The 12,015-nt window shown below is 44.0% G+C and overlaps 1 protein-coding gene across 3 annotated transcripts in view; it reads left to right on the forward strand.

Moving 5' to 3' along the window:
- grm1a (glutamate receptor, metabotropic 1a) overlaps nucleotides 1–11,610 on the forward strand; it is a 38,987-nt gene extending 27,377 nt beyond the window's left edge. For 2 of the 3 annotated variants that reach the window (XM_030405499.1, XM_030405500.1), the window contains exons 6-9: nucleotides 19–187; nucleotides 2,963–3,089; nucleotides 5,720–6,656; nucleotides 9,146–11,610. In XM_030405499.1, coding sequence (XP_030261359.1) covers nucleotides 19–187; nucleotides 2,963–3,089; nucleotides 5,720–6,656; nucleotides 9,146–9,938 — 2,026 coding nt within the window. In that variant the 3' untranslated portion in view covers nucleotides 9,939–11,610. The remainder of the gene's footprint in view (nucleotides 1–18; nucleotides 188–2,962; nucleotides 3,090–5,719; nucleotides 6,657–9,145) is intronic. The other variant, XM_030405501.1, reaches the window with a different exon arrangement.
- The last annotated feature ends 405 nt before the right edge of the window (nucleotides 11,611–12,015 follow it).

Below are 12,015 nucleotides of genomic sequence, written 5' to 3' on the forward strand. Positions count from 1 at the left end.
CTCCCTCTGTCCATCCAGGTATGACATCATGAATCTACAGGGTGTGGGTGATGGTCGCTATGACTACCTGAACGTGGGCTCCTGGTCAGAGGGCATCCTCAGCATCGACGACTACAAGTTGTGGCTGAACAGCAGCGACATGGTCCGCTCGGTCTGCAGCGAGCCCTGCTCCAAAGGACAGATCAAGGTAGGCATTCAAATCCTCCCCTGAGCAAAATTCTTAAGCGTTAAGTGAACTCCAACAGGGTTCATTTAGTCTGAAAAACCTGAAGTCCTTAAAAAAAAAAAAATCAATAGTCATTAACGGTGGAGAATTTGCTGCGCGACTCTGGGGGAACGGTCCAAAGCGATCTTTCAGTGTTAATTCAACACTGTGCCGGTGTTTATATGAGTAAACACCAGCAGATCTAATTTAACACTGATTCTGCTCTAAGTAGCTCATTTTGTACTGCAACGAGCAGGCAGACACATGCAATGAGTTTCACAAGGTACCTGCTCTTTATTGCTGCTAAGATTGTAACACAAGTGGGATACTTTTGCACTTAGTGTTAAAAAAAAAAGAGTCTCATAACAAGATTAAGGATGTTTTTGCAACTCCCAACTACACACTACCCGTTAATGCAGTAAATTAAGTTGATTTATTTTGCAGTACACCAGGCCCCTCTTAGCCAGGCTTTCCAGTTTTGGAAAATGGGAATAAACTATAGTACAGCTAATGACAAACTACCGCTACTGCATCTAAAGAAAGAGATATAGCCTAAATGTGGGTTTTCATTATTTCACCCAAGATGAATATTGATCTAAGAGAAGGGTAACGGCCATCTGACAATTGGAAGTAATCATTGCTTTACTTTACTGTAATGTGAGCTGGAGCGTGATCTCCTGGTGCTGTTGATGTTTTGGAAGCGTCATCCTGCTGATTCTTCCTTCAATCAAGCTGGGTACCTTTTTTAAAAAAAACTTTGTGTTGTTACTTTTATTCATTTTAATGGTCATGCTCGTTTTGTCATATTGTGAATATTTCCCCCATGGTGACAACTGAATGGCTTGTATAGGTGGCATTATTGAACCCAGAGTCTACCATGGTAGCAACTCTCTCGAGACTTGTACTTAATCACAATCAGGCTTTGAACTAAATGCTACCATTAGCATGCTCATGTGCTCACAATGACCCTAAACCTAACCCTAAAAAGCTGACATTTGGAAGGCAATGTTTGTCATGGTCACTATCTATAGTTTAGCATAAACACAGGAAACAGGGAAAAAAACTGCTAGCATGGCTCTTTATGAAGGTAACATAGTTTGCCTACCAGCTTATTTTAAAGCTAAATTAATACATTATAATTGGAATTGGTGTACAATCATGAAGGTTTTATCAATCTTCTCATGTACCACAAAATTCCCATTGTCTACAATCGTAATATGTAGTACTTCATAGCAAAATTTTGCATGTTGAAATGCTAAACTATAGTTAGCTAGTAGTTTTACTTGTATCGTAAGTAAAGGCAATGGAAGCAGCTTGACTTGCTAGAGGCACTTGAAGACATTTCACCTCTCATCTGAAGGGCTTCTTTGGTTGTAAATCCCCTGGCCATTATCACCGTCTAAAAACCCACATGATGGCGGATGTGTCACATGAGATCTCAATGGCTCTCCAGGGGTTTACCCCACAGAGGTTAACATTTCCAGGGACTCCACACCAGTCCATTAAAACTGAGGAGACCTTTGTTTAGCTCTTAAATATGCAATGATCTTGAGGACAGAGAGCCTCCATTTATTCGCTCATTCATTCACAGACATACCTCAGTTGCATCGATCTTCTCTGCTAACTCTTGGCAAGAAATTGGGGATGAGCATTTTTTCCAAAGTTACATTGAAATAATCCTGTTTGGGACTTGTACAAATCCTGAAGACTTTAACATCCCTGAAGTCTAGGAACCCATTATGTATTTGTGTATTGATTGCAACATTTTATTGCAATCCACCCAGAAGTAAAGATAATTGTGTTTGGACGGAAGTGTTAGACCGACTGAACCCCTGAAATTGCATTTTACAAGCTTGTATTGCATGCTGACAATTAAATTCCTCTTGAATCCGTAGATCCACACCATTAGCGTGGCTTAAAATAAGCACAGAGTGTGTGCAGTCAGTTGCGACAGAGATGGTATTTCCCCTGTGTTCTCAAATAAATTTTCTATACTGGTAACTATGTCACCGCTTGGACATGATGCACCACCGTTGCCATGAAACTTGACCCATCCCATTTGTTCTCCTTGGTAATCATCCAGCACATCCTCAGCCGGCAAGTAAACTTTCGGGAGGTTGCTCTGTCCTACATTTTTTTAGGATCCTGCTTCATCAATTAAATACTACGTGAAAGGCCAAAACAAATAACATGCACTTCTTCTTTATAATTAAACATGAGTGAAAAAGGTTCTGAATGAAAAACAAAAAAAAAATCCTTGCGCTTTTCAAAAGGACTTCTTAGATTTGAAGTCTAATCAGTCTTAATTATATCACAGGCCTGTGAAGATGGGCTCAGAAGAAGAAGGCCATTTCGGGACAGTAAATAATAAAAACTGGTATTGAGCCCAGTTTGAAGCGATGCCCTGATTTGCTTCATCTGGAACCCACTGTTTTCCGGTCCAGCTATAAGCTAAGACGCCCTGAGGGAGGGTGCATCCTCTCTCCTGGCTGCTCACGCTTCCCCCTCGATCTGCTTTGTTTCCTGCCCCACTTATCACCCTGCTTTACATATCACAGTGCTGGTAAGAGCTACCCTGGGAGCAGTATGTAAAAGCAGCTGGCCTTTTTTAATCTTTCATATCCCCTTGATGCTGATTACTTATTTAGGCTGCTTTGGGTGTGATACGTGCCTCTTGTTGTGGTTTGATTAGTGTTTTGTACCGGTCACTAAGATGTCTTCGACGCCTGGTTGTTCATGTAATTATTCTACATGCAGGTGATCAGGAAGGGTGAGGTGAGCTGCTGTTGGATCTGCACCACATGCAAGGACAACGAGATCGTCCAGGATGAGTTCACCTGCAAGGCGTGTGACCTGGGATGGTGGCCTGACGATGAACTGGCAGGTAGGAGAGACAAAGGCCTGACCCTTTTAACTGGCCCACCTTTGTTCTGATCAACAATGCTCATCCATATTCCCCTGTTTCCTAACCCTTAACTCAAAGGCAGGGAATCGAGTCACATGACTTGACTGTCACAAATTCGAGGACTTGGGACTTGCTTGACTAACGTTGATAAGAGACTCGACTTGACTTTGACTTGGTGTTCATTCAAGACAGGAGACTCCAAAGGACTTGATTTTTTTGGTTTCTAGATATTGAGAAGTTCCGTCTTGTTTTTGAAACATGACTGGGTGATCTATAGTGAGCGCAAACCTGACAACCCACTGGGACGCGGCAGACCAACAGGAGCTAACGCACGAGGCAACTATCATCGAGGCTAGTCCAAAAATAATCACATTTGGATTCAAGGACTGTGTCGTTGATGACAGTGGTACGGAACGTCTGCAGCTTAATAAATCAGTGAACCGACCACCACTTCATCTGTCGCCCCCCGAAATCCACAAAAGAAGCTGCGTTAGCTAGAAGGTTCGAAGCGTGTTATTGAGTACCAAAAATGTTCAAATATTTACAGATTATAAACAGGCTGTGAAGGTTAATATTCAACTTGTTGCTTACTCCCACCTCTGCCTTTACAAACCCCCTCATTATTTCACACTTATTTCGTACGCTTGCTCCAAGCTAAGCTACCTTTTGCTTGCTCCTTCGTCAGGACATTTATATCTCCTAACACCGCTCTCACTGAATAACCACAAACTCTTTCTTTTGGACCATTTTGTGCTGTCAAAAATCAACCTTCCCCCTCTGATATGCCTGTTCCTACTTCACACCCTGACACCTCCTTTTGCAGATGCTCTTTATTACCAGGTCCTATGACCACCCTGCCCACCTCCCCCCTCCCCCCTAAAGATGACACTGCTCGCCTCCCTCCCCCCTCGCTCTTTGCCTTGTTATGACCCAGTGGTTGTTTTGACAGCGATTTATAGAGTTGAGAGGAGCTCTCAGTTCCCAGGTGTAAAATCCTATTACTGCCATGAGAGGCTTGGGGATACATTTCAGCAGTCTATCGAGGAAGAAATTCTCCCTTCACTCTCATTACATTTCCCTATCTGGAGAATATTAATAGAGAGAGTTGGTATCCTATTCATAGTGTTCGCACTGTCTATATGTTCACCCACTTGCTCATTTAGGACAGGAATACATTTTTTTTTACATAATTTCTTCTTAAAGGAGAATTATATTATACCGCTTTTTCCTTTCCTTAAATGTCTTTTAAGGTAGATAGATATAGGTTCTTGGTCAAAGTCCACATCAAACGGAAGCTCCTCTCTCCCACAGAGAACACTGCTCCTGAAACGCCTCGTCAGTTGTCCGCCTTTAATTCCATGACTTTGTGACATCACACTACATCGCCATGGCACACATTTATGTCATTTATGCCTCGCAGCTAATTTGGTTGGTAAGAATCGATTTAGCTCAGCGGCTCTGTGGTTGTTAGCAGTGCTGGCTCAGGCGTGTGCGAGCTGACCAATCAGAGAAGGCGGGAGATACAGGCTGGAGGAATAAAGTGAAAACTGATGTGTTATTTGAGCAATAAACCATGTAAACCTATTCAAGTAGTACCCCACATACCACTATGTACCTTAAAATGAGCATAATCTGTCTCCTTTAAAGTGAAATGTGAATTTCCCCAGAGAAAATGCACAGCAGAAGAATGAGGTTCGTTTTTGAATAATTCAAAGGTTCTCCCAGTGCTTAGATTGGACAGCATACTGCAGGGTTTAGAGGAATAAAGGATTTCAGTATTGTGTGGGAACAAATACAGATAGGTGCATTTCATCTTCGTCCGTCTGTTAGCAGGCAGTGTGTGGCTGATGCCTGGGTAAGCTAAGCTCGGTGGTTGGTCAAGAGAAAACAAGCAACAGTTCACCGCAATGCACTTCAAATACTCTCCCATCAACTAGCTTGGTATGCTTTTGGCAGAAGTGCTTTTAAATAATACCTCAGCATAACAACTGTTTTACACTTTCATGTTCACCTCAGCACCATTCTGTGCTGAAAATATCCAAGCTTCCTGCAACGACAAGTTAGGTTCGGATTCCTCGCGTGTTTTACAGATTGGGATTGAGCAATGCAGGCCACAAGTGGGTTTTCCACCACACACAGCCACGCTCGTGATGGCAGTGACGGTAATGCTATTAGCAGCAGCATGTAATTTATGGAGTGTTAAGCCGGGGAAGTCTATGGGTGTCAGTTTTCTCCCATTAAGCTCGACAAACTTCCAACCTCTGCGTGTTGGATGACAAGTGTGTAACCAGTGCATCATGGCAGAGCTGACACACATACCCACGTGTCGGCACAGACGCGTTTGGCATAACGTGAAAATGAGAGGGGAATCAGACAGAACTGGAGCTTGGGGATGTGTATGATGACACATGCAAATGAGCTCCTGAGCAATTTTAGGCCATCGGTGGAAGACTCTGATCCCCGCTACACACCTGACTTCCCTTGTGCATTCAAATCTGTGTGTCTCTCCACGCCCCCACATCCCATTTGTTTTAATGCGTCTTTCATTCACGAAATTGCTCGACAGCACCATCAAAAGATTAACCTGCCATCTCCTCTGCTTTTTCCAGGCTGCCAGCCCCTACCTCTGAAGTACCTTGACTGGGCAGACGTGGAATCCATGGTGGCGGTGGCCTTCTCCTGCGTGGGCATCCTGATCACCTCCTTTGTCACCTTCGTATTCATCCAGTATCGTGATACACCTGTGGTCAAGTCCTCCAGCAGAGAGCTCTGTTATATCATCCTAGCAGGCATCTTCCTCGGCTACATCTGTCCGTTCACCTTGATCGCCCGTCCTACGGTGGCCTCCTGCTACCTGCAGCGGCTCCTGGTGGGCCTTTCATCCGCCATGTGCTACTCCGCGCTGGTGACCAAAACGAACCGCATTGCCCGCATCCTGGCAGGCAGCAAGAAGAAGATCTGCACCAGGAAGCCCCGTTTCATGAGCGCCTGGGCCCAGGTGGTCATCGCCTTCATGCTGATCAGTGTGCAGCTGACCCTGGAGATCACACTCATCATCCTGGAGCCCCCTGAACCCGTCAAGTCCTACCCGAGCATACGGGAGGTCTACCTCATCTGTAATACCAGCAACGTAGGCATGGTGGCGCCACTGGGCTACAACGGCCTGCTGATCATGAGCTGCACCTACTATGCCTTCAAGACGCGGAACGTCCCAGCCAATTTTAATGAGGCTAAATATATTGCCTTTACAATGTACACGACCTGCATCATCTGGTTGGCCTTTGTGCCCATCTATTTTGGTTCAAACTACAAGATCATAACCACATCCTTCTCTGTCAGCCTGAGCGTGACAGTGGCGCTGGGCTGCATGTTCACACCTAAGATGTACATTATCATTGCCAAACCGGAGAGGAACGTCCGAAGCGCCTTCACCACGTCCGATGTGGTGCGAATGCACGTTGGAGATGGGAAGTCTGCGGTTCCAAGCGGGGGCAACAGCTTCCTCAATATGTTCCGCCGGAAGAAGCCTGGATCTGGCAACGCCAAGTGAGTGACCTTCTACGTTGTTCATTTAGCCAAATTCTCTGTTGTTTCTTGGGGTGACTGGCTAGACTGAAAATGACATGATGCCTAAACACTCAAACCGTACAGAGAGTAGTGAAAAAAAAAATATTTTGGAATTTTCGAAACACATGTATCACTTACTGAAAGTAACATGCAGGTGCTTATTGTTTAAAGGAGACCTATTATGCTTTTTCATTCTTTCCTTTCCTTTTTTTCAGTGTGTATATGTTCTTGTGAATGTAAATGTAAAAGAATGTAAAAGATCTTGAAAGTTAAAAAGGCCAAAGTCCACACCTCCTCTCTCCCACAGAAAACACTGCTCCTGAAACGCCTCGTCAGTAGTCCCGCCTTTGATTCCGTGACTTTGTGCCATCACACTACGTCACAGAGCCATGCAGTCGTGTTATTTATGCCTAGCCGCTATTTTGGCATGCAAGATTTGATTTAGCACAGCTCCTCTGCTGTTGTCAGTGGTGCTGGCTCAGGCATGTGTGAGATGACCAATTAGAGCAGACTGTGTATTTGTGAGGAGGGGCCTTAAAAAGACAGGAGCTAAAACAGGTCAAGGGGAAATACTGTGCTGCAGCAATGGACAGAATGAAAAAAACTGATGTGTTTTTGAGCACTGAAACTTGTAAATCCACTCTAGTGCTAACCTAAAATACAATTAGGAACCTCATAATGAGCATAATATGTCTCCTTTAAGGATATTGCAAGAATATTTGAGTGTTTATGCTTGATATTATTGGTCCAATTTGAACTTCCCAGTACCCCAATCTGTTTAAAACTACACTGATGCACTGATATAGAAACAGTAAGCAGTGAACATTGATTTATATTGCACATCCCCCTCCCCCTGAGACTGAAACACTATCAATGAAATTGAGCTAAATTCAAAAGAAAACTCAAGGCGGGACATTTTGCTGTCATTGATTTTAAGCTATTAGTTAAAGTATAGTTTTTCTCACCTTCAAACTAGATTTAAGACTTGCATATAACTTTTTTGAGATCCACAGAAGTGACACATGGACAGGTGTCTAAAGTAAGGAGTGGGAGTAAAGAGAATGAGAGTGGTCCCCAGATGTTTGCGTGTTGTCTCTCACCCTTGTTATGCGGCCTGTCTAATCTTCTAACCCGTTACCACTCTAAACTAAGCAGCGTACTGTCTGCAAAGTGTCCAGGCTGGCAAATGTTCTGGCATGGGGGTCATTCAGTTCCTTTCCTGGAGAGCTGCACTGTCAACTGAGACGCTGACGCATTTAGATAGTATATACAAGCAGGGGAAAAAATTAAGACTCTCCCCTGCCAGAAAAAATCAGTGAGCTTGCCCAAAAAGTCTATAAGGTACCCTGTGGAGTTTCTGATAAATAGTAACACTAAAGATGAATGTTTTCTGATGAAGTCCTTATTTTTTTTGGTGCACGTGCGTGGACACATGGTCGATGTAAGATGCATTCTTCCAGCAAGCTTTTGTGCTATTGGCCACTTTAATGTTCAAATTAATGTAAGAACGGGCCAAAAAGGCAGCAGAATAGACAAGAGACAAGGAAAATGGAAGGATTTAAAATCATCTCGCACATTTTTTAACGAGGAGGCAAATGCATTCGACACGCTTGTCAAGTCACCACGATACAAACAATGCATTTTGCGAGTCAAACTGACAGTAAACATAGCTTTGTTTTCCAAAACTTTTTGTTTTTTTTTAAAAAAACTACACGGGGCACCTTTAAAGCTTATACTTATCATTTCTGAAAACTTTTACTGTTTGCAACACAACTACGGATTAAGATTTCTCTCAGATGGAGTTTGTTGGGTAAAACACAAGGCCCGTGTGGCAGGTAAAAGAATCTGACGAGTGAAAGGAACCTCTTGCCTCTGTCGTCCTGTCGCTCCTGAGCTGTCTTTGACACTGCAGCCCGCCAGGAAGGAGATCTGCCGCCCTGCTGCTTTTAGTTTATCCTGAATTAACCTCACGTTCAACTTTTCTCAGCATGACCCCCTCCCCACCTCCCAAACTAATCACGTTCGAGCCAGTACTAGCTCCTTTTTGCACTAAACTCTGTGTCGTCTTCAGGCCAGTTCTGGCACCAACTTATTCCAAATGCATGCGTCCCATCTTATGCCCGAATAGTTAAGACGGAAGGAAATGAGCTGTGTGGCTCCTGATTCCTTAAACCCAGTGTCTGAAGCGATTTCTAAGATCATAATGCTGTCTGCAGCACATTATGATTCATTATGTTTGTCAAATGCCACGGTTGATAAATGTAACGCTCTTTAGAGCCCCTGAGTGAACCCCCCCTCAGCAAAGCCTGTTAATGTCAAGTTATGTGGTTATGAAGTATTTTAACATGCGTCACAGATGTTGAAATGCTGCTGCTCTGTTTTGTTCTGTTGCTGCTGTGTTGATGTTTTTTCTGCACCCTACTCCCGGTTTCCTGTGATAGTAACTTAGGTCTTTATCTCGTTTATAGTTCTAATGGCAAGTCTGTGTCATGGTCTGAATCAGGTGCAAGACACCCTCCGAGGGGGGGGAATGTGTGGCACAGACTGTCTGTGCATGTGAGGAAACAGGAAGCCGGCTTGAATCAGACGGCGGTCATCAGGCCCCTAACTAACACCCCCGACCCCCACAGTTGTGAGCCCTCCACCTGCAACCTTGGCACAGACCCCCATCTCCCCCAAGAACCGCGTGGCGCTAAGCCTCTGTACAACCTCGCCGAGGAGGACGACGAGAGCGATTCACAGCGCCCGCTCTGGACTCCGCCTTGCTCTGGACAGACGCAAGGGCCGGAGTCCGTTTTAGATAAGCCGGCTTCTCATTTGCCCTCTCACTCGAGGGGCTCGCAGGGGGCTCTGGTGGACACGCACAGCTCCCACATCCCTGCGCAGAGTGACTACACTGCCAGGGAGGCGGTCCCTGCCAACAAGCCTCTGAGCTTGACACCCTCTCTGCTTCCCTCGGCCCCACAAGCGGGGGCGCTGGAAGACGAGGGGTCCGAGGACGAGGATCTGGACCTCTTACACAGCTACATTTATGATGCCAAGGAGGAGGGGGAGGAGGGGGATGGGGAATGCGAGGATTTAACTCAGAGCAAACCAGCACTGGAGGATTCCCTCGTTCTGTCGCCCCCCTCCCCCTTCAGAGACTCCGTGTGTTCGGGGGAGTCAATGAGCAGCTCCCCCACCATGGAGTCGATGCTCGGTAGCTCGGCCTACACCTCAAACACCCTCGGAGACTACGCACACAGCTCCTCAACACTGTGAGAGCAACACAGGCGCCGGCACGGCCGCTGTCGGCACACTCGCTGTCAGACATGCATTTCCACACACGAGCATTCACAGACACACTGTACAACGACATTATTTACTATAATTTCAAGTTTTTAAACCTATGTTTTTTTTTTCCGCTCTGTCATTTCACTTGCTTGTATTTATTACTCTGCTTTTAACGGTAAGGGTTTAAATGAGAAATATAAGTAGAAAAAAACCGCAGGAATCGTCCGTGAGTGCTTTCTTTCCTGAAGGGCTGTTGGTGCACAAAGGCTTTTTTACTGCGAAAAAGTCTAACTGGGAACAGTGCCAAATCTAGTCAGCGCTCATGCCAAATTTTAATGAAGTAAGAAACACTGAGAATCATAATAAAGGATGTAGCTGTGGTTCTCACGGTGCAATTGAAGGGGTCTACAAAAAGCAAACAGGAAGAGAAACACAGTTCTTTGTGCATATACGTGCAGGCTAAGATAGAATAAGCGAGCAAGCCGGCTCCGAGGACTTTAGCTCAAGTGCATTTCACGCCCGTTCTGATTAGATCACGCACAGGTCTGTTCATGTGCACCACAGCTGCATCAGACAAAAAAAAGAAGAAGCTTTTTTTCATGAATTAATTGACTTCATCTCAGCTTTCTCTCACCCAGCCTCATCGCGATTTTTAAATATTACCAAAAGATAACGAGAAAAAGTGCAGTAAGTTGGTTGATTATATTGCTTTTTGTGTGCTGAACACCACTAAACTGAGATTCTGCTGATGACTCGCGCTGTATGATATATGATATGGATATAATGTGCCAATCAAAGTTGTTATCGACCCACATCCCTGCTTTCGTTTCATTTTGAATTGAATTTTTTTCTAACCACGTAGCTGATACAGGTTAGCGTGATTGTAGGTGACGGCGATGTTGTTTCTTCAGTTTACACTCAATCATTAAACTGGAGGACAAGTTTTTATGAGCGTGGGATGTGATACTTTTTTGCTCTCCATGCCGTGTTGATGATATTTCTCATGTTTTTCTGGGTTTTGCTGTGTCATTGTAATGGAAAAACACACAGTACTTGTACGAGTTCTCAAAGTTTGTAATACTGTTAAGCCATCTCTTGTTTTTCACACAGGTGGTATGTTTGTAATACTAATAAATGTTTCTATATTTAGAATGTCAACAGAAGAAAAAACTAAAAAAAGAGTTTATACATTTTGAAAGCTGTCCTCAGATCTACTTGTCCAGGAGCAGTGTGTTTTTTTTTTTTTTTTGGGTAACTTTTAAGCTTAAAACTTGAGTCGACTGTATCCTCTTGAAAATATTCAGTTGTTAAAGTAACCAATGATTAGTTGCTTCTTGTAATGAGATGATACATGTTTCGATTTTTGCTTCAAATCTTGCATTATAAACTTAAGTAGTTTACTTGAGGTTAAGTTTCTTAGTTCTTTATCTATAAGAATGCAAATTATTTCAAAGTACGAGCCTATACAGTACACAGTGCAATTGTATTGTATTTTCCAAATGTTTTAAGTCTATTATAGTGTAACTTGTTAAATGATTTTAACCAATGTAAAAATATACAAGGGTGCCACCTGTTTAACACTGTCAACTCTAGAATGAAATAGGCCTTTTTGTTTTGGGCAAGCTGAACAACGCTGTAAAATAAAAACTATTTATACTAAGAAGACTGATTACTGCCTACGAGAGCCTGAAAAACTGGGTTTCCATTTGGTTTGACGGCAAAAGCTCCATCGATGTAAGTTTAGACCAGTGTTCACACAAAAGGACCCTTGAAAGGTTGACAAGCCATGTCAAGCAAGACAATAATGTTTTAAAGTCTCCATCTGCTTTAAAATATGTTCGCATATTGTTACTTCACTTAGATGTTTGTGCAGAATGATCAGGACCAGTGTGTGGGATTTAGTGGCATCTAGAGGTAGGGTTGCAACTGGTTTGTCCGTTCTGGGCTACTGGCAGTGCAACTGGACAAGGTGTTATCATGGACCATGTCTCCAGGCTGCCCTGCCGCTGGTCTGCCACGCAACCTGTGCGCAGGAAGCCCTGACACTCTGCATTCACAAAGTAGC

The sequence above is a fragment of the Sparus aurata genome, chromosome 22 (assembly GCF_900880675.1).
Source record: "Sparus aurata chromosome 22, fSpaAur1.1, whole genome shotgun sequence".
Classification (NCBI taxonomy): Eukaryota; Metazoa; Chordata; class Actinopteri; order Spariformes; family Sparidae; genus Sparus; species Sparus aurata.